General features: G+C 49.6%; 3 protein-coding genes across 4 annotated transcripts in view; 2 read left to right on the top strand and 1 right to left on the bottom strand.

The window, feature by feature from the left end:
- Positions 1 to 1,426, top strand: part of LOC121099907 (carbohydrate deacetylase-like) — a 3,173-nt gene extending 1,747 nt beyond the window's left edge. The window contains exon 5 of the mRNA XM_040619545.1: positions 1,349 to 1,426. The gene's annotated coding sequence lies outside the window, so the exon portion shown is untranslated. The remainder of the gene's footprint in view (positions 1 to 1,348) is intronic.
- The window catches only part of YDJC (YdjC chitooligosaccharide deacetylase homolog), a 5,910-nt gene extending 3,805 nt beyond the window's left edge, over positions 1 to 2,105 (top strand). The window contains exons 1-5 of one of the 2 annotated variants that reach the window (XM_040619543.1): positions 52 to 427; positions 517 to 676; positions 892 to 991; positions 1,091 to 1,268; positions 1,435 to 2,105. In XM_040619543.1, coding sequence (XP_040475477.1) covers positions 264 to 427; positions 517 to 676; positions 892 to 991; positions 1,091 to 1,268; positions 1,435 to 1,810 — 978 coding nt within the window. In that variant the 5' untranslated portion in view covers positions 52 to 263 and the 3' untranslated portion in view covers positions 1,811 to 2,105. Of the gene's footprint in view, positions 1 to 51; positions 428 to 516; positions 677 to 891; positions 992 to 1,090; positions 1,269 to 1,434 lie in introns of those variants that run through there. The other variant, XM_040619544.1, reaches the window with a different exon arrangement.
- A 4,181-nt stretch (positions 2,106 to 6,286) lies between these two features.
- Positions 6,287 to 24,916, bottom strand: part of UBE2L3 (ubiquitin conjugating enzyme E2 L3) — a 53,093-nt gene continuing 34,463 nt past the window's right edge. Inside the window, exons 3-4 of the mRNA XM_040619546.1 lie at positions 12,628 to 12,814; positions 6,287 to 7,761 (exon numbers count right to left, since the gene is read on the bottom strand). Of these exons, the coding sequence (XP_040475480.1) occupies positions 7,607 to 7,761; positions 12,628 to 12,814 (342 nt within the window). The 3' untranslated portion in view covers positions 6,287 to 7,606. The remainder of the gene's footprint in view (positions 7,762 to 12,627; positions 12,815 to 24,916) is intronic.

Raw genomic sequence — 24,916 nt, forward strand, 5'->3', positions numbered from 1 at the left:
CCCCTGTATTTTTCATACTAATATTTTTGCAGTTACTGAAAGTCCCGCGTTACAATAAATCCAGCTATGGTTTGTTAGGGCGAGCGCACTGTGCGGCGGGCGGGAGATCGTTGCAGGCCCACACCGGGACCGGTAGGTGGCGAGAACAAAGACTAAGTGCAGCCGCGCCGGGGCGTGCGCGTCGGGGCGGAGCCTCGGACTGCGTCTAGGGGTGGGGCCTGGATGCAGTCCTCCCGAGCCCTGAGCAGTCCGCGGAAGCATCCATGGCCCGAGCGCGCGTGCGGCTGGTGGTCACCGCAGACGACTTTGGTTACTGCCCGCGGCGCGATGAAGGCATCGTAGAGGCCTTCCTGGCGGGGGCTGTGACCAGTGTATCCCTGCTGGTCAACGGCGCAGCCGCAGAGAGCGCGGCGGAGCTGGCCGGCAGGTGAGTGGCGCCACCCTACAGGGTCCGGGCGGGCTTGGGGAGCCGCCGCTCCGTGGCCGTCAGTGCTCCCGCTCGCGCTCCGCCTGCAGGCACCAAATCCCCACGGGCCTCCACGCCAACCTATCCGAGGGCCGCCCCGTGGGCCCGGCCCGCCACGGCGCCTCGTCGCTGCTCAGCCCCGAAGGCTTCTTCCTCGGCAAGATGGGATTTCGAGAGGCGGTGGCGGCCGGAGACGTAGCCTTGCCCCAGGTGCGGAGGTGGCGGCTGCAGGAAGAGGCTCGCGTTGACCCCCAAGGCTCGTCCCGAGGGTACCGTGAAGCCATTTAGGGGCAGGGGCAGGGGCAGGAGAGCGCGATAGATGCTTTCCTGGTTCAAACTGGAGCAGTCACGCAGAGACACCTGGAGGGAGTCCTCCTAGGTAGCTGCTCCCAGACATTCAAGGTGCCTTGTCGTCCTCTCTCCAGGTGCGGGAAGAGCTGGAGGCCCAGCTGATACGCTTCCGGGAATTACTGGGCGGGGACCCCACGCATGTGGACGGGCACCAACACGTGCACGTGCTCCCAGGTTGGGGCGGGGGGCGTTGTTCCCTGGCGAGGGGGCTGGGGGTGAGAGGTGGTCCCAGATAGTAGGACGTGCTACTTCCTGACTCCTCCCCGCCTGCAGGCGTGTGCCAGGTGTTCGCAGAGACGCTGCAGGCCAACGGGGTGAGCTACACACGTTTGCCGGTGGAGCGCGGGTTGGGCGGCTGCGCGTGGCTCGAGGCCCCCGCGCGTGCCTTCGCCTGTGCGGTGGAGCGCGACGCCCGGGCAGCCGTGGGCCCCTTCTCCCGCTACGGCCTACGGTGAGGCCCTCCGCCCCTGTCCCGCCGATATCCCAGTGGGTCCTGCCGGCGGTTCACCTGACACCTATGCCGTTCCCCAGGCGTCCACTGACGTCGTCCCCACCCACCCCAGCCCTGCCCATCACAGACCTGCTGGTCCTTGCCGCTGATGCCCCTACATCCACAGGTGGACGGATGCCTTCGTGGGCCTGAGCACATGCGGTCGGCACATGTCTGCTCACCGCGTAACTGGAGCACTAGCGCGGGCCCTGGAAGGCATACCCACGGGCCGCGCCCTGACAGCCGAGCTGATGGCACACCCTGGCTACCCGAGTGTGCCTCCCGCGGGGGGCTGCGGGGAGGGCCCCGATGCCTTTTCCTGCTCTTGGGAGCGGCTGCATGAACTGCGTATCCTCACCGCGCCCACACTTCGGGCCCGGCTTGCACAGGACGGAGTGCAGCTCTGCACACTTCACGACCTAGACTCCAAGAGGCCTGGGGAAGGGGTCCTTGGAGAAGCCACTCTGGAAACATTCCTGGAGCCCTCCCCACCATGCCCCTGACAGCCAGCCAAGCATAAATGTCCTTTAGTGCACAGAAAGGGGGCCAGTGTCAAGCCCTGGGACAGCCTGGAACCAGGCCGAGAGCGGGGGCCCAGTAACATACTTCCCTGGGTGAGCCCCTGTCACCTCTGTGTCCAGGTCCTCATGGCTCAGAATGGCAGCCAGAGCTTTGGCAACCCATCTTGGCTGCAGGCATGTAGGCCCTGTGACAACTGAGCCTGGGGCCTGCCAAAGCATCTTCCTTGTTCAGATGTAGTAGAGAGAGAGATCACTGTATTAATAAAAGATATGTCTTGTAAATTTGGGTGGTTTTTAAACTGTGCCCAGAAAACATTCACAGACACAAGACAGGGCAAAAGCAACTCCTTCAGGGCCCAAACCAGGTCATTATAACAGAATAGATATGCAAAACATACTCCAAGTTCTAGTTTTGTTCATGCTTAAGTTTATTATTTTGGGGGGAGGGAGGTTGGGAGAAGAATGTCTCACCAGGCTACTTTTTGGAAGGTAATATCATCTCAAATTTTATTTAAAAAGTCACCTGTTTTGTTGTTGTTGTTTCACGGGGCTTGAACTCACAACTCTGAGATAGAGACCTCAGCTGAGATCAAGAGTTGGAAGCCTAGCTGACTGAGCCACCTGGGCACCCCAAAAGTCACCTGTTCTCAACAGGCATCCCTTTGCCATCCTGGAGGCAGATGTAAGCAGGTCCTGCAAGCCTATTTAAATTTTTCCAGGAGGAACAGTCTTCTTTGGAAATGGGATCCAGGAGTCCTCACCAGACCTGGTGATGTGTGCATGCCCTGTCAACTGGGGCTCATGTGCCTTGGATCAAGGAGATGCAGGGAGCAGATGGGGAAGGTGGCAGGCAGGGAGTTCTTGGGAACACAGAGTCCTGCCCCACTCTGGAGTGTGGAGAGGCAAATGGAACAATGATCCTTCCGGTCTCATTTAATCTCACATAATCCGCTATGTGCAGGGACCGATATCCCCATTTTACAGACCAAGAAGTAGAAGTGGCAGATCAGGGCTTTGGAGCCACCTGTTCATTTATTCACCATGCACTGTGTCAGGCAAGGAATCAGGTACCCAAAGAGCCCTCTCCGCCTTGGCAGTCCTGAGGTATGGATAGCTTTCTGAAGCTTCCAGCTGCCCCCATCCTACAGCTCTACCCCCTTGACTGTGGCTTCAGCCCACCCTTTTCTGGCTCCATCTTTCACAATAACCTTCCCTTGACCATGATTCTTTCAGCAACGAGCCCTTTCCTCCCTGGCTATAAACTGGAATCACTTAGTCCCTCCTAGTGCCTTGCCCTCACCTCCTTGCCTCAGCCCAGTGGGGTCTGGCCACACTCCTGCAGCTGCTGGCTGGAGCCGGTAGAGGTAGCCTGAAGGTAGCCTGTTGGCACAGAGGCACCTCCTCTGAGGGGGGAAGGGGGTTCTATTTCAAGAGGAGGAGGCACCTGGCTGTGTGGCTGTGAGGCTCAGGACGGAGGTGTAGGTAGTCAGGAGAGTCTTGGGGTCTGCACAGACGCAAGACGAAGCTGTGGAGTGGGCTCCTGTTGCTCAGGGAGGGAGAGAGGGGTGAGCAGAGCTGAGGGCCCAGGTCAGCCCTAGGGACCATGAGCATGTAACAGTGGAGAGGAGGGGGGGCATGGCCAGACTGGTAGAATAATCTGGAGACCGAGGTCCACTTCACAAGGGGAGGGAAAGTGAGAAGGCAGAAGGCTGCAGGCAGCACAGGGCCCATTGCCGAGCTGGTCACTAGCACCCCACTGGGGAGATGGGGGTATTCCTTATGTCAAACCTGCTGTGCACTGGGTGGTTTAGGCAAGGGGTTTACTCTTCTCCACCCATTCATCAGTCAGGAACAGAAGGTCTGCTCTGGGCCAGGCCAGGCCTGGGTGCCGGGACAGCCCAGCCTGCAAGAAGCTCACAGTCTGTCAGGAACACAAAGTGTGGGGGGCAAAAGGGGCTTCCTAACCAAGCCAGGTCTGCTCGGAGAACGCTCTCTGGAAGAAGTGACTTCTTTCTCTGGGCCTCAGTTCTGGCCTCCGCCTGCTGTTGGGCAGTGCTCTCCGCTCTGATCCTCTGAGGCATGTGTGGTGCCCCTAGGAGCCCTCCTGCAAGATTATGTTCCAATCACCCAGGAAACAGCTATTGAGCAAGCACTGCCTGAGCCAGACCACCTTCAGCTCTGCTCCTTCTCCAGCTGGTGCCATCCCCCCCGCCCCCCGTGCTGCACGAGGGAAGCAGGGAGAGGAGGAAGAGCCAGCACAGACAGGGCAGGAAGAACCAAGACCAGCTCTGGCTTTGCCTTCAACTGGGTCAGGTGGCTGCCCTGACAGGCTGGGACACAGAGGTGCTGCCAACTGAAGCAAGAGAGTGGGGCTGAGAGGCCGCCAGCCTGTGGACTGCGCAGTGAGGAAGTCCTGGGGCCCTTGCCAGAGGAAGCTTCAGGAAGCCAGGGGCGGACAGAAGCCAGGCTGCAGTGGGCACCAGAGCGATAGAGTAGATGCGTTATTTTGAGCTGAACAATTAATGCAAGAGCGAGGAAGGCAAGAAAATGGTGGCTCCAGAGTTCAGAAAGTTGAGAGAAGGTCCTGTAGGGCTCTGGATTTGGGAAGGGTTGGGCTCCAAGGGACCTGAGTGGTGGACTATAATAGGCTCTGGAGCCAGGCTGTAAAAACCCAGGCCTGGTTTCCTTGGCTATCACGAACCTCAGTCTCTTCCTCTGTAAAAATAGGGATAATGGTGTCCATGGGGTTGTCCTGAGAATCAACGGAGGATGAAGTGCTAGAACACGGCAGAGTACCCTGCTGATGATCCAAGGACCGGCTCCCTGCTTCCTGGTAAAATGACGTCCCAGGAAGGTTCCTCCAGGACACCTGCAGACCCATCTGACAGGGCAGGTCTGATCTCCACTGGGGAAATAAAAAAAATAAGCATCATGGCCCCATGCTGAGTCAATACTGCAACAGGACACTGGGACTTGGAGGCAGGTTTCTGGCTGGAACCATTCAAGGAACTGGCCTAGCCCTACCCTCAGGCACACCCTCCTTAGTTCGGCCGCCCTTCTCAGGACCTCAGTCTGCTCCTCCGCTAAATGTGGATGGTATCACTCTCTTGGGACTGACAAGTGGACTGAAATGAGGCCTCTACACAGAGGCCACTGTCCGCTCCCCTGACACCCAAGGTGCCCCTTGGCAGGCCCTGATGGTCTGGATCTCCAGTCTTTTCTGCTACCCTCCTGGGAAGGCTGCACCTCTGTGCACCTCTTTTGAAAAAGCTGGGCGTGGGGAGAGAGGAGCAGGCAGAAGAGCGAGCCTGGGCTTTGGCCAGCCCTCCCCCATCTACAAGAACACAGGCCCTGGCTCTGCCCACTCCCAGGAAGGAAGAAACCCACAAGACCAAACCAGTGTCGGAGAGCATTTTTATTAAGGGCAGCAGAACGGGATCGCAGCATCTTAGAAAGCCTATTCTCCGCCGTGGGTGTGGCGGGGAGGGGCAGGGCGGAGGGGGAGGACCCAGCGCACTCCGAGGAACCCGGCGGGTGTGAATTCCTGAGTGGGCTTGGATCGGCGGGGGCTGCTCCACGGCTCTCCCCTTCTCCAGAGGACCCAACTGTTGGGTTGTGGAGCAGCCAGGGCTGCCCGCCAGCGTGCTCAAAGCCCGTCCCGGGGACAAACCGCCTAGGCCTGAGGGAGGGACCACCCACTGCCTCGCTCTCCCAGGGCCAGGCCTCTGAGGGGGCAAACCATGCGCTGCCATGCCAGAGCTGAGAGTCCCCGAGGGGCTGCCGGCTTTGACAAAGGTATCCTCCCATGATGAGCAAACGCTGGTAGAGATATGAAGCAACGGGACAGTTTCCAAGAATGGCAATCTTTCGGGGTTCAGAGAAGCAACGAGAACAAATGGTGGCTTATTTGTATAGCTTCTGACAGAATTTGGCGTTTTATTACAAATCTGCGTGTGAGTGAAATAAAGTCCATCATCACCTTTCTGCTAATGAAGAGACAGATACGGAAACACTGGCCCGGCGCTCTTGCGTTCCTGGCACACGGGGGTCTCCAGAACCCGCCCCGGGCGTACCGAGGACTAAAGAAGCAGAGTTCATTGACACACCGCAGGGGCCACGCACCTGGGCAACTAAACAACATGATGCTGCCTAACCGACCATCACACCCACCTCTGCGCAGGTGAGACCACCTTACAGGTCCGCAAGCCCCGGAAAGATCCCAAGTTAGACAGCTAAACACAGAAAGCAGTTTCTTTACGTCATCTTCTCCACAGGATCTAGTTCCCCCTGAGAACCAAGAAGGGCAGCCACCAGGGTCAGAAGAGGAGTTGGTGACACACGGCGTTTGGACCATCAGCTTCCTCTGGGTGTCAGTGACACGCATTCTCGATTTCAGGGGCAGTCCCACTTGCTTTGAAAAGACATTAACATTCAAATCCTTACAAGTTCATCTGATGATCAATTCTAAGGTCAATTTTTATTTCTACAAAAAAAGGCAGTCAAAACAATATAAAACACATGTAAAGGATATTACTGAGTGAGCTTCACGTGGAGCTTGACTCTGCAAAGGCTGTGAGTCCAGAGGGAGAAGGAAGGCCGTCTTGTTCCTGGGCTGGCCGGCTGCTCCGAAGGAAGGGGCCAGCAGGGCGCCAGCAACCCCAGCCTGCTGCTGGCTATAGCCAAGTCCCGCCAATTGCAACCCCGCAAAGGGTCAAACCGTGCCGAGGGAGGGTCGCAGTGGGGCTGCACTGCACTGAGGAGCTGGGAGAGCGAGCTCCGTGGCACATTCAGACGGAGCTCGGTGAACAGGTGAGCGTGGAATTTCCCATGGACATTCTGGCTTTAGCGTTGTCTGCGATGACCGGCACGTCTTCTACAGTGGCTGCAGGGGGGAGCATCAGCCTTTGGCCTCAGGAGCTTCTCTGGCGAGAAATTCCTCACACAAGTACACAGCGTCCTCTGGTTGGCAGGCCCTCCCCTGGGGTTGCCATAGACCTGGGTTTCCCCAAGCAGGCCAGGCCAGGCTGAAGTTCAATCACGCACGAGGACATCAGGGTTTGCCCATTTAATCAATGTTGTTGTGGTAACACCGGCCAGATTTTTACGTAAGAACTGGGCCTCCCTTTTCATGGCTGGTTTTTTTGTTTTTGTTATTTGTTTGTTGTTTTTGGTGGTGAGGGGGAGGTGGTGGGGTGGTGAGTGGTGGTTTGCTTGTTTTTAATTTTTTTTAAGGAGGTTGTTATAAATTGGAGCCAGGAGAATTTGAACCAACTCCCACACAGGGTAGTGCAACATGGGAGTAGAGAAGCCACCAGAACTGCCAGGAGCAGTCTCTTCTCCTTTACGGAGGAGATAGCCCTGGGTCTGGGGGAAGTGAATGAGTGAAAAATAAACCAAATGCAAGAAAGTGGGAGTTGCAAGGGCAGGGGAAGAAAGGGAACTGCAACCTTTTTTTTCCCCCTTAACCTTAAGGGCTAAATGTAAATTGAAGGTTTTGGATCAATTTGGACAAGAAAAGAAACACCATTCTTTTAAAGTAGATTGAAGCAGTGATTTTTAAAACAAAGAAAGCAGAACTAGAACATCTTAAATTTTTAATCCTTTCTTTACAGGTTACCTAGACCACTTTTGATTAAGAAAACTGTAGAAAGTTAGTATCTGCCACAAGCAAACGCCAGGTGGTGGCACGTGTCAATTTTCCACAGAGTCCTGTTTTGCGGGGTGTCTTCACTGCTCGGGGTCTCCGCTCACACTCGCTGGAATCGGTCGCGGCAGAGTTTAGTCCACAGGTCGCTTCTCCCCGTATTTCTTTGTAAATTCTTCAGCGTTCTTACAGAATTTTTTACGGTCCTTAGAGTATTCTTCAGCTAGGTCAGCCCGAAGTGGGTGCTCGGGCTGGGGGTCGTTCACCAGTGCTATGAGGGACTGGATTACTGCCAAGAAAAGGACCAGGCACCGCTGGTTAGAACAGTCTCAGAAAGGGCAACTTCTGACTGCAACACTGATTTACGTCAAGGTGCTCTTACGATAAAGTGGCTTCCCATTTACACAAAATTCTAACCATCAGGGCGCAACCCATCTTTCCCCTGTCGTTGGGAGAAAAGTGCTGGGCCACAAGATGCTAACAGCGGGTAGCTGTTCAGAGTGACACCTCCACCTCCTCCAGGAACCTTCCTGAACTGACATCTTCGGGAACCCCCAGTCACTCTCCCTCCCCCTTCTCCGGAACTCTGGAGATCTCGGGCCTAGCACGGACACCCCCTCACATACATATACGCACACCTGGACACACAGGTGGAGCTTCTCCAGGGTAGGGACTGGGTGACGTGTCCCATCACTACGATCGGTTCAGGGGGGTCTGGTGTAGGCATGGTGTAAATGCATAATGAGCCCACTCCACAAGACCCCTAGGAGCTTCTGATCTAGCTGAGAAGGGTTCACTTGACACCCTGTCGGAACTGCTGGAAGGTAGATAGCCCTCAGCAGTGTTACGCTCTCAATTCCAGAAGAAGAAATCACACCAACTGCTTGGGGTGGGCTCCACAATGCTCTCCCAAAGTACAGTAAGTCCTAGATGGACTGGAAGGCCAGCCCTGGGATGGGAGGGCCACAGAGAATGGAAGTTGGGAAAGGGAGATTGAGGGGGAAGCATGGAAGGTCCAGGAACCCCAGGCCACACCTCAGAAGTGGGGTGCACGCAGCCACTTTGCGTTCTCACACACGCTTCTCTTCACCTAGCCCTGATTAGGACCAGCAGCCCCAGAATGCTGCGTTCCTTCCCACTGCCATGCTCCCAGCAAAAAGGCATCTCTCCTCTGGATTACATATGCCACGGATTTCTTTGCTGGGGACCATGTCTTTCACCCCAGCATAACAAGTTATGGATTAAATGCTAATACTGGCTGAGCCAGGCACAAAGGCCTAACCAGCCACGAGCTCTACTTTGAGTGGGAGGAACAGCACAAAGTACTCCTGACCAGGCATCCAAAGACCACCTGCCTTCACCTCTGCCTATCAGCGCTACCAGGTGAGACGGGGCAACTGAGGGCTTCTGTGACCATGGTGGACACAGGCGAGAGGGGGTGGCCCATGCGGGGCTGACGGGGTCCAGGATGAGTAGGGAGGAGGGGCTGGCGGGCAAGGAGGGTGGACTGTGCAGAGCAAGCAGGAGTGCAGGGCCTGGAAGCATCTCTGGAGGCTGAGGCAGTTTCTAATCCAATCTCCATACCACCCTCAGGGGCAGGCATTACTAACCTCACACCTAGAAATATCTCTAAGAGGAAGCAAGCCCTGGAAGTATATTTTTGTCTGTTTATTCAAGATCTGTCCCTTTGATTCTTGTGTAACAGCACAAATGATAATAGAGCTATTCTGTTTGTTCCTATTTCCCCAACTGCCACCACTGGTATTCCACTGTTTGCCATCTATGCACACATAGCCCAAATGATTATTTACCTAATATATTCCTCTAATCACCTCATTTTTTAAAATGTAAGTACTTTTTTTAAAGAAAAAGTAAATGTTCCTAACTGCCATGGAAAATCACTTTCACTTGGCATCAACAGAAGGCATGCATCAACACACATTAAAAAGAGCACCTAAGGCCCCCTCCCGTCCAGCCAGGGAAGCAACCACAGTGGGACACACTCTTCCTGAGGACACCTTTCACAGCTTCTCTCAGACACTACCCCAGCTCGTGGGCCATGCCCTATTTCAGCAAGCTCCCAGAGTCTCCACCCCGTGCTCAGCCGCGAGACTGTGCCATGTCCCCCTGTTGTTCTTGACTTCAGGTTGGAAACCTGCACCACATGTGACTCAGTGCATGAACATGGCTTCCTGTCTTCTGCTGATTAGAAACTGTTCTATAGCAAACCTGCTGCTTCATTAGCTGTCAGGAACCTCAAGGGGCTCTTGCCTGGATGAGCGCCTTGGGCGTGTGGGGGGCACTGAGAGGTTTTCAAGGTTTCTTGCTCACCCTCTGTGACGGGTACTCAGGCTCTCTGCTTTTCACTACGCTCATCTTAATACCTAATGTATCAGTACGGAACCATCTGTTCATTACTAAGGCTGGCTTTTCAAAAGATAATCACTTTGCAAGTTTGCTGTATCTATTTAATTCTTTTCTGGGAACGTGCTTTTGCTTATTTGATCAAGTCGAAATATTTTCCAATTTATATAGTAGTTCTGACGAGTACTTCATTCTTTCTCTGTTCCTTTGGGTGCATTTCTGGCTCCTCAGCTAAACTGTAATAAAATCCAGCTGAGCTTAGCTTGCTTTGCTAGGGAGGACACTGACAGCTACGACTGCTTTTCAGACTACAACTGTGGCCCTATCCCAGCATTTTCACACATAAAGCAGCGCACTCGTTACATTTTACAAATGGTCTAGCCCTGGCTTTTTAAAAATCTCTTCCTTGACCCAAATGTTCCTCAGAGGTATTTTATTTCCCCTCCAAAATGTAAGAGTTTAAAAACATTATCAAATTTTACCTCCCACTCTCAACATATAGGATCAGAGAATAAAGGGTATAAAGGCTATAAAATTTCCTCAGTTTTGTTCTTACAGTTTCTTTGTAAGAGGGGATGTAAATAATATCCTTGATTCAACCCCCCACCCCCTTTCAAGGAGATCCAGGGGCTCCATTCTCAGAATAAAATGTGAATGGTAACCCCCCCAATCCTGAAGGCGTGCAATGCTAAGCAGCCTTCACAGAATGTGCTATAAAATCTAATTAGTCTTCTGCTGTTTATTATTATTTCTTGAGTCCTCATTCTAAATTTTATCTACTTAAGATAATAATGTACGGGGGACTGAAACATTCAGTTGAGGAATTATCTGATTTTCCTCTTTATGTAATTTTGTTGCTGTTGTTTGGTACATATAGAGTCCGTATCAGGCTGGGTTTGTTACTAACTAGTTCATATGGCAAATTTTACTCGACCACCAAACTAAGCCCTTGCTCTGTCGCTGAGACATCTACTAGAAACGAGATACACTGCTGAACAAAACTGTCTTCAAGTTCTTTTTTTCTGGTATTATAATTGCCAACTCTACTACCTCTCTGTTTGATATAGTTTTGTTTTGTTTTTTTACTTTACTCCTGGTATTTTCGCTCAATTTTTAATGCTTCCCTACTCCCTAATTAAAAGTTGAGATATTAAAAAAAATTGAGATACAAAAAAAGAAAAACTCTTAAAAGTATACAAGTAGGTTGTTTTTAGTAGACACACAAAACTGTGTGATACCACCATTTCACTCCAGAACATTTTCATCATTCCAAAACCAACACCCACTCTCACAGTCACTTCCTAATCCCCTCATCCCAGCCCCCACAAACACTACTCTGTGCTCTCTCTGTAGATCTGCCTATTCTGGACATTCCATGTACAGTCGATCCTAGGTTTTTCTGCAGCAGTTATGTACTCTAACGTTGCCATGAATGCTGAATTACATAGAGATACTGAGCCATGAGTGACCAGCTAAGAACCACCCAGTTGAGCCCAGCCAACCTACAGAACGAGAAATGCCAAATTCTTGTTATTTTAAGCCGTGAAGTTTTGAGGTGGTTTGTAATATAGTAACAGATAGCAGAAGCAAGGGAACTCGGCAGCAAGTGCCAGGAGGCTTGATGTACGCGAGGAGCTAGGAAGTGGTACAGGAAAAAAACCCAAGGACGTGCACTTAAGAACATACTTCGTCAAGCTTTTGTAAGTATCAGCTTGTACATGACCGAATGCCATGTCCACTGGCGGTCTTTCTATTCTGACTCAACACTGAAGCCCACTCCTTTCTACTACTCAGCTGTGAAACCTGATGGACACCTTTCACGGCAATTATTTCAAATGAGAAGGCTCGACTTCCCGTGCAAAAGGTTTTCAACTCCATCTTCCAGGGGTTCCACTCAAAAATGACTATATCGGTCCCTGAAAAACTACCTGTGGCCTCGCAAATTCCAGCCTCATCCACTCCCTTTAATCTGAAAAGACCATACAGTGGTTCAGGTAGCTACACATCAGAAAGCCACTAAAAATATAGGATTAAGAGCTCAAAAGAAAGTTCTGGAGTTAACAAATAAAAACCGGACACAGTCTGTAACAAAATCTAGACACTTCCACGGGACAAGAGGAAGGCTACCCATAATAGCGAATCAAGAACCTTTCCCAGAAAGATAAGCACATGTACGCTCACACAGAGGCACCCGGACACGTGGCCACATCCAATTACGAGTCATTCCAGGCCCGCTGAAGCCAACCTTGTGCTTTCATCAGGGCACACAGCCCGTGACCACGCCCCCTCCCACCCCACACCACCCCCTCTGAGCCACTGGCATTGTGCTGCCCGCCACGTGGCTTTGCTTTACACGCTTCTTTTAGACTGGCAGGACCTCCCTTCCTCCTTGAAGTCTGAGTTCATGTGCTAACTGATGTATGAGGCCACCTTAAACACCACTCGCCCCTTCTCACTCAGAGCGGCCCTGCAATCCTTCACAAAAACTTGCAGGGACGGTGCCCACACCTCTTCACTGCACAGGCAGCCAATGCTGGGCTGGTGTCTCTACGTGTGTCTCCACCAGTCGGGAGCACAGGAGGGCCTCCTCCAATGCCTACGCAGGTCAACAGTTTAGCTGAGATGTGCCCCGCCCATGAGGAACGGCAGGAGCTCAGCAGCACCTCTGTGTGCACTGGAGTTGGTCAGGTAAGATTTCTCTGGACTCTGTGAGACATGGCATTAGAAGGGACTGAAGAGCCACTGCCCCACGGCAGCACCATCCGAGGAAGGCACAAGAAGCATGCCTTACCTTGGTCGGTTTTGGTTGCTGGCTTCCAGTTTTCAGCACTAATTACTGGCAGGCAGACCTGCCCCTTTTCATCGATGTTTGGGTGATAGATCTTTGTTTTAAATGTGATCTTCGGTGGTTTGAATGGGTACTCTGCTGGAAAGTTGATTTCGATTCTGAAGGCCCCCTTATCATATGGAGGGTTGTCCTGCAGGGAACGAGAAAAGATCAAAATGAACACGCTACAGCTCGAAACCTGTCGTTGAGACAGAACTGCTCTGTTTACTTCAAGAATTAATTTATTTCAAACAGTACACCCACTGAAGCCTTGTCACCTGGAGGGCAACCAACAATCGATCAGTATTTCTAGAGCAAGATGTCTGCTAAGTTCCCGAAAGCTCTGAGACTGATGGTGTTGTCTCTTTATCTTTGTATCCTTAACAGACTTTGTTTAAGTAGTTTTAGGTTTACAGCAACACCAAGAGGGAAGTACAGGTACCCCTCACTTTCCAAAAGTTCAAGGGCCTATGGGTAGTAAGGAGGGCACGTAGTGCATGGTACACTGGGTGTTATACGCAAATAATGAGTCATGGAACACTACATCAGAAACTAAGGATATACTGTATGGTGACTAACATAATAAAAAATTATTATAAAAAAACCCAAAAAACCAACAAAAGTTCGAGGGCCGCCATTTCACTTTCACAAAAGACCTACATTAGTACCTGTTTTGCTAGCCAACAAAAAGAAAGCTGAAGGGGATTTTCACTTTTACCAAAAAAGGCAAAAAAGTGAAAACAGCACAGTGTTTTGCTGCAATCCTTTACAGAGGCAGCGCACACCAGGAGCAGCCAGAGAGGTGGCGCCGCCCAGCGCCTTCCCCGGGAACTACACGCAGCATCTCGGTGGGAAGCCTCCAGAGCTCTGAACTGCGTCTGTGAGCACCTGGCTCTATCTTCATTTACTTTGTGTTATGTTAGCAAGATGTGTCCTAAAGTATCAGACAAGCCTAAGAGAGGTTATTTTTGGGGTCTGGGAACGCTAAACAGTTTTTCCATGCAAATTAATGGTAACTAACTGCTTCTTTGCTTTACACCATTTTGGCTTACACAAGGTTTCCTAGGAACGCTCTACTTCTGTTTGTGTGGTTTTTAAGATTTTATTCTTATGTAACCCCTTCCCCCAACGTGGGGCTCAAACTCACAACCCCGAGATCAGGGGTCGCAGGCTCCACTGACTGACCCAGCCAGGCGCCCTGGAATGCCCTACTTTTGGATAGCAGGGGAAAGCTAAGCTGGGTTCCTGTATGTCCCCTCTTCCACACATACAGCCTCCCCCACTATCCACGTCCCTCACAGAGTGGTTTGTTTGTTACAATCAATGAACCTACACTGACACCTCATTATCACCCACAGTCCAGTTACATTAGGGTTCACTCTTAGTATCGTGCATTTTATGGTTTTGGTATGGTATCCTACGTTAAGAGTTAGAATCCTACAGTATATATAGCCTTTACAGATGGCTTCTTTCACTTAGTAATATGCATTTAAGGTTCTGCCATGTTTTTTCATGGCACAATAGCTCATTTCTTCTTAGCACTGAATATTTCATTGTCTGGATTTAGCACCACTTATTTATCCATTCATCCACTGAAGGACATCTTGGTTGCTTCCGAGTTTGCCAACTATGAATAAAGCTGCCTTACACATCTGTGTGCAGGTTTTTGTGTGGACACTCCCAACTCCTCTGGAGAAATACCAAGGAACATGACTCCTGGATTGTAGGTTAAGAGTATGTTTAGGGTTTTTTGTTTTCAAGACTTATTTATTTTTAAAGATTTTATTTATTTATTTGTCTGAGAGAGCGCGCCCGAGTGAGCACAAGCCAGGGAAGCCGCAGGCAGGGGGAGAAGCAGGCTAATGTGGGGCTTGATCCCCGGACCTTGGGACCTGAGCCAAAGGCAGACGCTTAACCGACTGAGCCACCCAGGTACCCTGGTCTTTGTGTTTTAGATTGCTGCCATTCTAATAGGTGTGTAGTGGTATCTTGTTATTTTAATTTGCAATTCCCTAATGACAATATGATGTTGATAATTTCACATGCTTATTTGCCATCTATATATTTATCTTCCTTGGTGAGATATCTGTTCTGATTTTTTGCCCATTTTATTAATTTTTTGAAGATTTTATTTGAGAGAGAGAGAGAGAGAGAGAGAGAACCTGAGCAGGGGGAGGGGCAGAGGGAGAAGCAGACTCCCTGCTGAGCAGGGAGCCTGACCTGGGATCGGGATCTCAGGACCCGGGGATCAGGACCCAAGCCAAAGGCAGGCACTAAATGACTGAACCACTCAAGCACCCCTTTTTTGTCCATTTTAAAATGAGACTCCTAGGGCGCCTGGGTTGCTCAGTTGGTTAAGCAACTGCCTTCGGCTCAGGTCATGATCCCAGGGTCCTGAGATCGAGTCCCATGTCAGACTTCCTGCTCAGCAGGGAGCCTGCCTCAGCAGGGAGCCTGCTTCTCCTCCCCCTGCTGTTTCTCCTGCTCTCTATCAAATAAATAATTAAAATCTTTAAAAATAAATTTAAAAAATTTTTAAATATAAAAAAAATTAAATGAGACTCTTGGGGTGCCTGGGTGGCTCAGTTGGTTAAGAGTCTGCCTTCAGCTCAGGTTATGATCCCAGGGTCCTGCGATGGAGTCCCACATCAGGCTTCCCGCTCGGCCGAAAGTTTGCTCCTCCCTCTCCCTCTGCTTCTTCATCTCCCTCTGCCCCTCCTCCAGCTTGTGCTCTCTTGCTCACTCTCTCTCTCTCTCTCAAATAAAATCTTAAAAAAATAATAATAATAAAAAATAAAATCAGTCTCTTTCCTTATTATTGAGTTTTAAGAGTTTTTTGTATATTTTTGGGTAACAGCCCTTTATCAGATAGGTCTTTTGCAAATATCTCACCTTTTTTGAAAACAGAGAGAGTTGGGGGCGCCTAGGTGGTGCAGCTGATTAAATGTCCAACTCTTGGTTTTAGCTCAGGTCATGATCTCAGGGTCATAAGACTGAGTTCCCCGTCAGGCTTCACCCTCAGCACAGAGTCTCCTGGAGATTCTCTCTCTCTCCCTCCCTCCCTAAAATAAATAAATCTTTAAAAATAATAAATCTAAAAAGATTTTTTTAAAAAAGAAAATATGAAGAGTCACACCAGGGGTAAAGTCTGTGTGCCTCTGAGAGATGACCCAAGATAAAGGGCCCAGCCTCTCCCCACCCTTTGTCTACCTTTGGGAAGTTGACCAACCCCTTCACTATTGCCTTTTCCTAGTACTCTGGTTCTCCTGCTGTATCACACACAACCCAAAGAAAGCAGGGGCCTCTGAGGCCAGGTAAAATGAGGGAAGGCTGAGCGGTAAGAGAGCTCTGCCAGGCAGAGAAGACTGAAGGCTAGGATGGTGGGGCCTGGAAGGGGCAATCTGGGGCAAGACAAGAGGCTGGGAGCCCAGTGTGGCTGAGAGGCTGCATGGGGTCTTCCTGAGGAAAAGCTGGGGCCACGTTTAGGGCTCTAAACTCCCCTCTGAGCAGTGGGATACCCTGTCAGAAGATTAATCTGTGGGGAAGCTTGTGAGGAAGTTGGGAGACTCAGGGTCTGGAAAAAGGTGGAGATTTTGGCAAACAGTCCAGGCCGGGTGCCTCTGTGGGGAGAGAGCCCTGCACACACCTGGGAAAGGTTAGAAGACAGGGCTGGAAAATCATTTTTATCCCAACAAAACCTTCCCTAATCCCTTCTTCAGGAACACAGAATTCTCTAGAATACTGTCCAGAAGTTAAAGTGGCAGCAGACCCCTCCCAGGCCTTGTCGTGGGTGTCCACTCGGAGTCACTCACTACCAAGGACAGCTCAACCCACTGTTACAAACATACAAATTTGTACAAATTACAAATGGGGGAACTCAGAGAAGATTGCTTTTGGTTTTGATTTTTGGTTTTTAGGGGTTTTGTTTTGTTTTTGCTTTTGGTCTTTAAGAGAAACTTCAATTTTCTAAGTAAAAATCATGTTCACTTACACGACTTGAGGCATGTAAAAAGAGCTTTCCTGTACAACTTTGTTTGGCTGGTCATATCTGCCAGATGTATTCATTCATTACCGTAGACTGATCAACCACCCCCAGGCCCCACCTGATGCGGGGCCCTGTGCTAGGAGCTGGGAGACAAGAATGAGCCGGTTCCAGCTGGCATTGCTAACCTCAGCTCTGCCTCCTGTTCTCTGGACGAGCTTGGGACATTCCCGAACGGCTGTGAAATGGGAGTGTAACTGCAGTCTGAACTGATGAGGAGGCTCGAGCACATACAATCCAACGTGCCTGGCAGCAGGGCAAAAAGCTGAAGAAAAGCAGCTCTGTTGCTACCAGAAGCAGGACAGGCTGAGCCTCTCACCACTACCCAAGGAACACGGCTAAGCTCACCTTAACTTCTCTGAGCCTCTGTCCTTGTCCGGGGCTCTGGGGATGACCAAAGGAGTGGCTTGGGTGTGTGCCAATCACACAGACTGTCCACCTGTCCCAGTGATTTTTGCTGAAGAAGGTGTGCAAAAATTAAAACACAGGATACACCTTCTAAATAGAGGCCTAAAGCACCACATGCGAATTTTTGACATTTCAGAGCTAAACTTATTCTGTGGAAGATAGCTCAGAAACTACAAGGGACCGTAATGAGAAAACATGTTTGTAGCTCATATTACTGTGTCAAGGAATGTTTTTAGATGTAAAATGAATTTCTTCTGATAATTTTACATGCTCTCAATTAATGAACAGACTTCAAGTTTTACTTCTCTCTCTTGAAGACTCTACAGGTGATTAGCCAAACACGTATCCACTCTCCCTTTATGTAAGTGACTGGTTTTAAAGTGTTTATTGTTTATTTTATAAATAGTATGGTTGAGGAGAAAAGGAAAAAGTAAAATAACTTTAGTACTGCTTTTGTGCTAACAATCCACTTCTCTGCATTTGCCTCTAGTCACGGTACACATGCATGTAAAGAAGATTCGACCACTCTTGACCAAGGACTTATTTATTACCTGCTATCTGCTTTTCTGTCTTATCTCCAATTCCCCTCCCCCAACAGCAACCTCAGGCAGAGGCTGTCATCACCCACATCTGGAAACGAGACAGGCGAGATGGAAGTTAAGCAATCAGCCGAAGGACCTAAACTCAGACGTCCTCTCCTGTAACACGACTCCCTGCACGTGCAGGAATCCATCTGGGCCCATCCTCGTCACCTCTGTGGGACTGCGGGCCGGGGAACGATGAGAATGTGCTACTGCTCACGCTGCTCGCTGTGCCGTGAGTCACTGTCTGTCTGTACGGGAAGTCTCGCGTCTCCTGCCGACATGGCTACCCTGTGAGCTTGCGAGTAGGGTAAAAACTTCAGATCCTTGCAAGGCACAAGGCCGTTCTGTGGCAACTAAGACCAAGAGGAAGCTCCTCCACATGTGGCACCAAACCACCTGGGGCCTTTTACCTGTGTGTCCTACTCCCAACCCTGGGGCCAAACCTAATCTCTCCTTCCCCAGGGAACCCTTTAGGAGTCTCAAGACTCCATTGCATTTCATGTCTTCCCTTCCTTGAGCGAAGACCGACTCCTTCAATTATCCACTGAAGTCGCAATTTGCGTCACCACAGTGACTGCTTTCTCTGTGATGCAGTGAGGACACCACACAGCTCTCTGGCAGGGAGAGGAAGTCAGGCCAACCCCCCACTCCCTGACACGGATCGGTGCCACTCGGCATGTCCCCACAGCGAGTGCACAGCTAACTGTCCGACACCACATGCAGGACTCGTGGCTGACTTGACGTGAACAGGAAGATCCTGGTTTCGATCTAATGAACACGCTGTCCTTTCAAGTGTCAGACAGACTAAAGGCTCTGTGCATTGCATCCACTTCTGTCCACTCTGGTGACGGCCCCTCAGCAGCATCCTTTCCCTATGCTTCACCCGGCAAGTTAACAAAGCCCGAGATTCACTACCACTAGGATGCCAAGCCCGGACCTGCCCTGCTGGCTGCCTGTCCCCCAGAGTTGAGCTGTTTTGTTAAGGGGAGCCTTCTATGCTCTCAAGCCATCAGGGTCCACTCTAGAATCTTGTCAAAAGCAGAGACAAGCTCACGGTTCTTCTGAACACAGACGATGCCTTCTTACCCTTTGTAAATTGTCAAGTATTTATTATTTCATATCTATTCTGAAAGTACGCTTTCTGGTTGCCTGAATCACAAAATCTGCTTGACCAGTAGGCTCATTTTGCGCTAATCCTGCTTTCTGAGGAGGAGTCGTTTGTACTATTTCCAACAGTTTGGTCTGTAGGGCCGTTCACAGTATAGGTCTTTGTCAGTGAAGACCCAATGTTACAGAATTCCATCATATTAAAAGTATTAGTGCGAGTATTTTTATTTATTTTTTAAGATTTTATTTATTTATTCGACAGAGATAGAGACAGCCAGCGAGAGAGGGAACACAAGCAGGGGGAGTGGGAGAGGAAGAGGCAGGCTCATAGCAGAGGAGCCTGATGTGGGGCTCGATCCCAGAATGCCGGGATCACGCCCTGAGCCGAAGGCAGACGCTTAACCGCTGTGCCACCCAGGCGCCCCGAGTGCGAGTATTTTTAGAACTGGTTTGCCTGTCTCTCGTGACCAAATTACCCTGTGAATTGTATCTAAATTTAAAAATCACAATCGTCATGAACTGAATTCAATAAGGAACTTCCTTTCCTCTGAATTCATACATACCTCTCAGACACAATCCACTCTCCCCCCAAGAATGGAAGCAGCTAACATTTGTACCCAAAAAAGTGTATTAAACATTCCATCCCCCAGGATAACAGCCGCTAGTCCCCTGCTGCATGGCGTGGTATGTCCTCTATGCATACACAGTGTAAACAGAGGCGTTTTATTCTGGCCATCTGTACGTATTACTTACAAGAAGTTATAAAACTGGAGTCATACTGTCTCTATTCTTTTGTACTTCTGTTCACGTTGCTACACACTGTCTTTCATTCGGCAATCCAGATGTTTCCCACTTCTGTCAGGCCACAGCACCTTGCAGGTGGAGCAACACTCACTGTTAAAGAGGCCATGGAGGGCAGCGCCCCTGTGCCTTTTGTCCACAAAGCCTGTGCCTGGCTTGACAGGAGCTCAACAGTTCCCACCAATGCGGAGGGATGCTCTTTCCCCAAAAAATGTCCCCAGTGTAATCCGAGGTTGGCGACAAAATTATGTTTTATGTATGGCTCCCCTGTTTGGCTTCAATCGTTACAGCTCCAGAAAGGCAGATGGAGAAGCTGCAGGAGAATCAGCAGGAAAGCAGAGAAGAGCAGAGAACCCAGACCAGGGCTGGGTCCTGAGAGAGGCAGGACTTGGCCCCACCTCCGTCCAGAGAGGCAAAGGGGAAAGAAGGAAGGGGTCTGGCAGGTGAGGATTTCCGGTGAAATGGGCTGTAAGGTGAGTAAGGACTCGGAAAGGAAGGTGAGAGACTGGAACTACAAATGTAGCAACAAAAAGGTGAAAGAAGGAAACCAAAGCCTCAGATGGGCTCCCGGAGGCCAGGGTGGAGTTGAGAGAAATCTTCCTTCTTCCCTGACAGAAAAAATAACCTAGCATTGAAGGAGCTCTTCTACTGTGCTTGGGACAGTGCCAAATACTTTAATCAAGAACAGTACACCAATCACCAGAGGGCAACGGAAGAAAAGGGAAGGAGGGGTGCCTGTGTCAAAGATATCCAAACACCCTACTAGCTCTGGCAAGTTTTTAGGTTTTGTTACAAGTGGGAAGAAAAGTTTTTTAATTGAGGCAAAATTAACAGACAAGTAACTGTCTTGGCATGTATGGTTTGGTGGTATTTAGTCAATTTATAATGTTGTACGTTATGGACATTATGTATAAACCCCTCTAATTTCAAGATTGTCTTTGCCTTCAAACACTGTATCCATGAAGTAACAAACAGAAAATTGAGGCAATAAAACTTTGTTCAATAAATTGCATTTTTGCTTCAGTGGAGGCTGAGGGAGCTTGGCCAGAGGTGGCTAACTTCTCCCAGGAGGGAGAGGACAGGAGCTCAAGCTTGAAGGAGGGACCCTCAGGTAGAGGGGAGGCAAGCCAAGAAGGAACACATGTCACTTTCTACAATCCGGCCTCTAGAATTGCTAAAATGACATTCGGTGCTCTCAGAGACAGAAATCTGTGTTTGTTGTAGAAAAGGTGGGGAAACGTGCTACCCTCATCTCTCCTCCCTGACAGAGACCTGGGCCCAGCACGCTGGCAGATGGCACTCCTGCCCCTTTTCTTTTAGGTGAACACATCAGCGTGCACTCTGTCACATGCTGGGGATTTGTGCGCACGGTGCCATAACCACCTTTATTTTCATTTACCTTGCAGTTTGCTGCTGGCATTACCCTCATCACCCATGCACACTTATCTCCTCAATCTTAATAAGGTCTGGGTGTACCACAGTTTCTTTATCATCACCCCACTGCAGGGCATGAACTTCATTTCATTTGTAAAGATGAAATCAATAGTATCATGAGTGTCCGTGGGAGCACTAAAGACCCAACATACTTTTTATTTATTTGACAGAGATAGAGACAGCCAGCGAGAGAGGGAACAGAAGCAGGGGGAGTGGGAGAGGAAGAAGCAGGCTCATAACGAAGGAGCCTGATGTGGGACTCGATCCCAGAACGCTGGGATCACGCCCTGAGCTGAAGGCAGACGCTTAACCGCTGTGCCACCCAGGCGCCCCCAACATACTTTTTAAATAAAAAGCAAAGCTACCATGCATTCCCAAGAGCACTGGCCAGCTCCCCTGGTTGAAAAGGAGGAAAGCAGGGCTGGCAAGTCTGTAGGGAGCTGTGAGAACATGGTGGCAGCACCCACTGTGGGAAGCCACAAGATCAACAATGACATTTCTTCCCTTTTTTGTTGTTTAAAGATTTACTTATTTATTTTGGAAAGGGAGAGAGAGAGGGCTTGAGCTGGGGGGGGGGGCAGAGGGAGAGAATCTGAGGGAGACTCCCCACTGAGCAGGGAGCCCCTTGTAGGGCTCAATCCCATGACCCTGAGATCATGACCTGAGCCGAAACCTAGAGTTGGATACTTAACGAACTGTGCCACCCCAGCGCCCTGAATATGTTTTCATATAAGGAAGAAGCCTGGTTTTATCTAAGAGAGAGGGAAGTGGTGGCAAGGAACCTTGCTGTTCTGGTGGGCTCCTTACCATGTTCTGATAGTTGCATTTTGATCACCTGTCTTCCCCTATTAGTCCAGGAGATACCTAAGAGCGGGAACCCAAGGCAGCCTCAGAAGCGAGCCTCAAATGTCTGCTAACTCAACTGCTAAACCAGCAGATTCTCTTCTTGATTATAAAATCATCAATGCCAGGGTTTATGGTATTCTTTTGAATATGTCCAGGAATATCAGCTCTCAGAATAACGGTTTAACCATACCTGAAACACAATGACCCCAGAAGCTTGTACACAAAAACATTTCCACATCTTTGGATATCCCAGGCACCAGTCACAACTTAAGAGTGGCTAATAAAATAGGAAGTATGAGAACCTCACAGCCCATCTAAGAGACAGGGAGTCAACTCCAGGTCATTCACAAAAGTAAAACAAGTTCTTGTTAGAAAAGAAAAACTGAGGGGCAGCTGGGTGGCTCAGTAGGTTAAGTATTTGCCTTTGGCTCAGGTCATGAGCTCTGGTCCTGGGATCGAGCCCCGCGTCAGGCTCCCCCCACCTCTGCTGCTCCCCTTGCTTGTGCATGCTCTCTCAAATAAATAAATAAAATCTTAAAAAAAAAAAAAAAAGAAAAACTGATATTACTGCTTTCTTAAAAACCAAAGCTAATTACAACTAAATTAAAAAAACAAAAACAAAACACACAGACCCAAATAAATTTTAAAAATTTTAAAAATGGGCAAGGTAACTCGAACAGACATTTCTCCAAAAAAGATATATAAATGTCCAATGAGCACAGGAAAATATGTTCCACATTATTAGCCATCAGGGAAGTGCAAATCAAAAACCCCAATGGGATACCACTCCGCACCTACTAGGAAGGCTGTAATTAAAAGGACAGACAATAGCAAGTGCTGACAAGGATGTGAGGAATTAGAGCTCTTATACTCTGCTGGTAGAAACCTAAGTGGTGCAGCCACTGTGGAAACAGTCTGAAGATTCCTCAAATGGCAGTTACCATACAACCCAGCAACTCCACTTCTACGTAAATTCCCAAAGAAATGAAAACATACGTCCACATAAAAACCTGGATGTGAATGCTCACAGCAGCATTATTTTTAACAGCTAAAAACGGTAAACAATCCAAATATGCATCAACTGATGAATGGATAAGTAAACAGAATATAACCATTATAAGGGAACCTTATCTGGCAGTAAGAGGAATGAATTACTGACAATGCTACAACATGGATGAACCCTGAAAGTATTATGCTAAGGAAAGAAGCCAGGCGCAAAAGGTCATATATTGTATGATTCCATTTACATGAAATATGCAAAATAGCTAAATCTACAGAGACAAAGTAGATTTTTGGTTGCCTAGGCCTGGGGGGGATGAGGGTGATGGCTATGGGGGGGGGGGTGTTCTTTGGGAATAATGAAAAATGTTCCAAAATGGTGGTAATAGGTGCACAACTCTGTGAATATACTAAAATCCATTGAATTGTATACTTTATTTTTTTAAATATTTTATTTATTTATTTGAGAGAGTGAGAGAGAGCGAGCACAAGCAGGGGAAGAGGCAGAGGGAGAAGCAGGCTCCCCGCTGAGAGGGGAACCCGACGTGGGGCTCGATCCCAGGACCCTGGGATTGTGACCTGAGTCGAAGGGAGATGCTTAACTGACTGAGTCACCCAGGCACCCCTGAATTGTACACTTTAAAAGGATGAAATGCATGGTTTGTGAATCTCAATAACACTTTAAAAAAAATTGGGGCACTTGGGTGGCTCAGTTGGCTGAGCACCCGACTCTTGGTTTCGGCTCAGGTCATGATCTCAGGGTCATGAGATCAAGTCCCACATCAGGCTCTGCACTCGGCAGGGAGTGTGCTTGAGATTCTCTCCCTCTCCCTCTGCCTCTTCCCCCGGCTCATGCAGTGTGTGTGTGCTCATTCACACACTCCTGCTCTGTCTGCTTCAAAGAAATAAATAATTTTTAAAAAATAATCAAAGCTAACATAGAAACAGTAGTTCTCAACTAAGGGTAGTGTTGTCCCTCACAGGTTTAGAAATGCCTGGGCGGGGGGGGGGGGGGGGGTAGGTGATCTAGTCAGTTTAGTGTCTGCCTTCGGCTCAGGTCATAATCTCAGGGTCCTAGGATTGAGCCCCTTGTAGGGCTCCCTGCTCTGTGGGGAGTCTGCCTTTCCCTCTGCCTCTCCCCCCACCCCACCCCCACCTCTCTCAAATCAATAGAATCTTAAAAAAAGAGAGAGAGAAATGCCTGAAGGTGTCCTTACATTGTCCCAGTGACAAAGCTGGCCGCTGGCACCTACTGAACGAGAAACAGGGACAACCCTACACAAATAACCCACAGGCACACAACAAAATGCGGTTTACAATGCAATCGCATTGAGAAATACTGCTTCAGGATAACTACAAGTTCAATTTACAAACTGTTTGGGAGGTGTCTACTATGTGCGACATGTGGTGCTAGGAACAGGAAGTGGAAGGGAAACTGATACAGGCTTCTCTACCTGACCCAGAACTTGTTGAGACAGTTATCCATACCACAATAAAGCAAAAGTCACACTGTGAGGAGTGCCCAACAGACGGGGTAAAGTGATGTGGGGCAGGTCACAGCAGGCCCCAACAGGCTGTCAGCCAACAGGCATTTCCCCATTTCTTTGCAGGCAAAACTCCAGTTTTGTATGTGGTCATGCTGCTCCCTCACTGGGATCCAGGGTAAGTCCTGACTGCTCTAAACCTGTCCAACGAAGCAGCCACCCGTTGCTAGTGGCTACTGCACATTTGAAATGTGATGCTTCTGGGGCGCCTGGGTGGCTCAGTCGGTTAAGCATCAGACTCTTGATCTCAGCGTGGGTCTTGATCTCAGGGTCAGGAGTGGAAGCCCCACAATGCGCTCCATGCAGAAAGAAAGAAATGGGCAGCAGCTCTTTCTACCCATGGGTCCTGTCTTTGGGGCTTTTTTTTTTTTTTTTTTTTAAGATTTTATTTATTTATTTGACAGAGAGACAGCCAGAGAGGGAACACAAGCAGGGGGAGTGGGAGAGGCAGAAGCAGGCTTCCCGCTGAGCAGGGATCAAGACCTGAG

This window comes from Ursus maritimus, unplaced genomic scaffold (genome assembly GCF_017311325.1).
Source record: "Ursus maritimus isolate PB19 unplaced genomic scaffold, ASM1731132v1 scaffold_33, whole genome shotgun sequence".
Taxonomy (NCBI): Eukaryota; Metazoa; Chordata; class Mammalia; order Carnivora; family Ursidae; genus Ursus; species Ursus maritimus.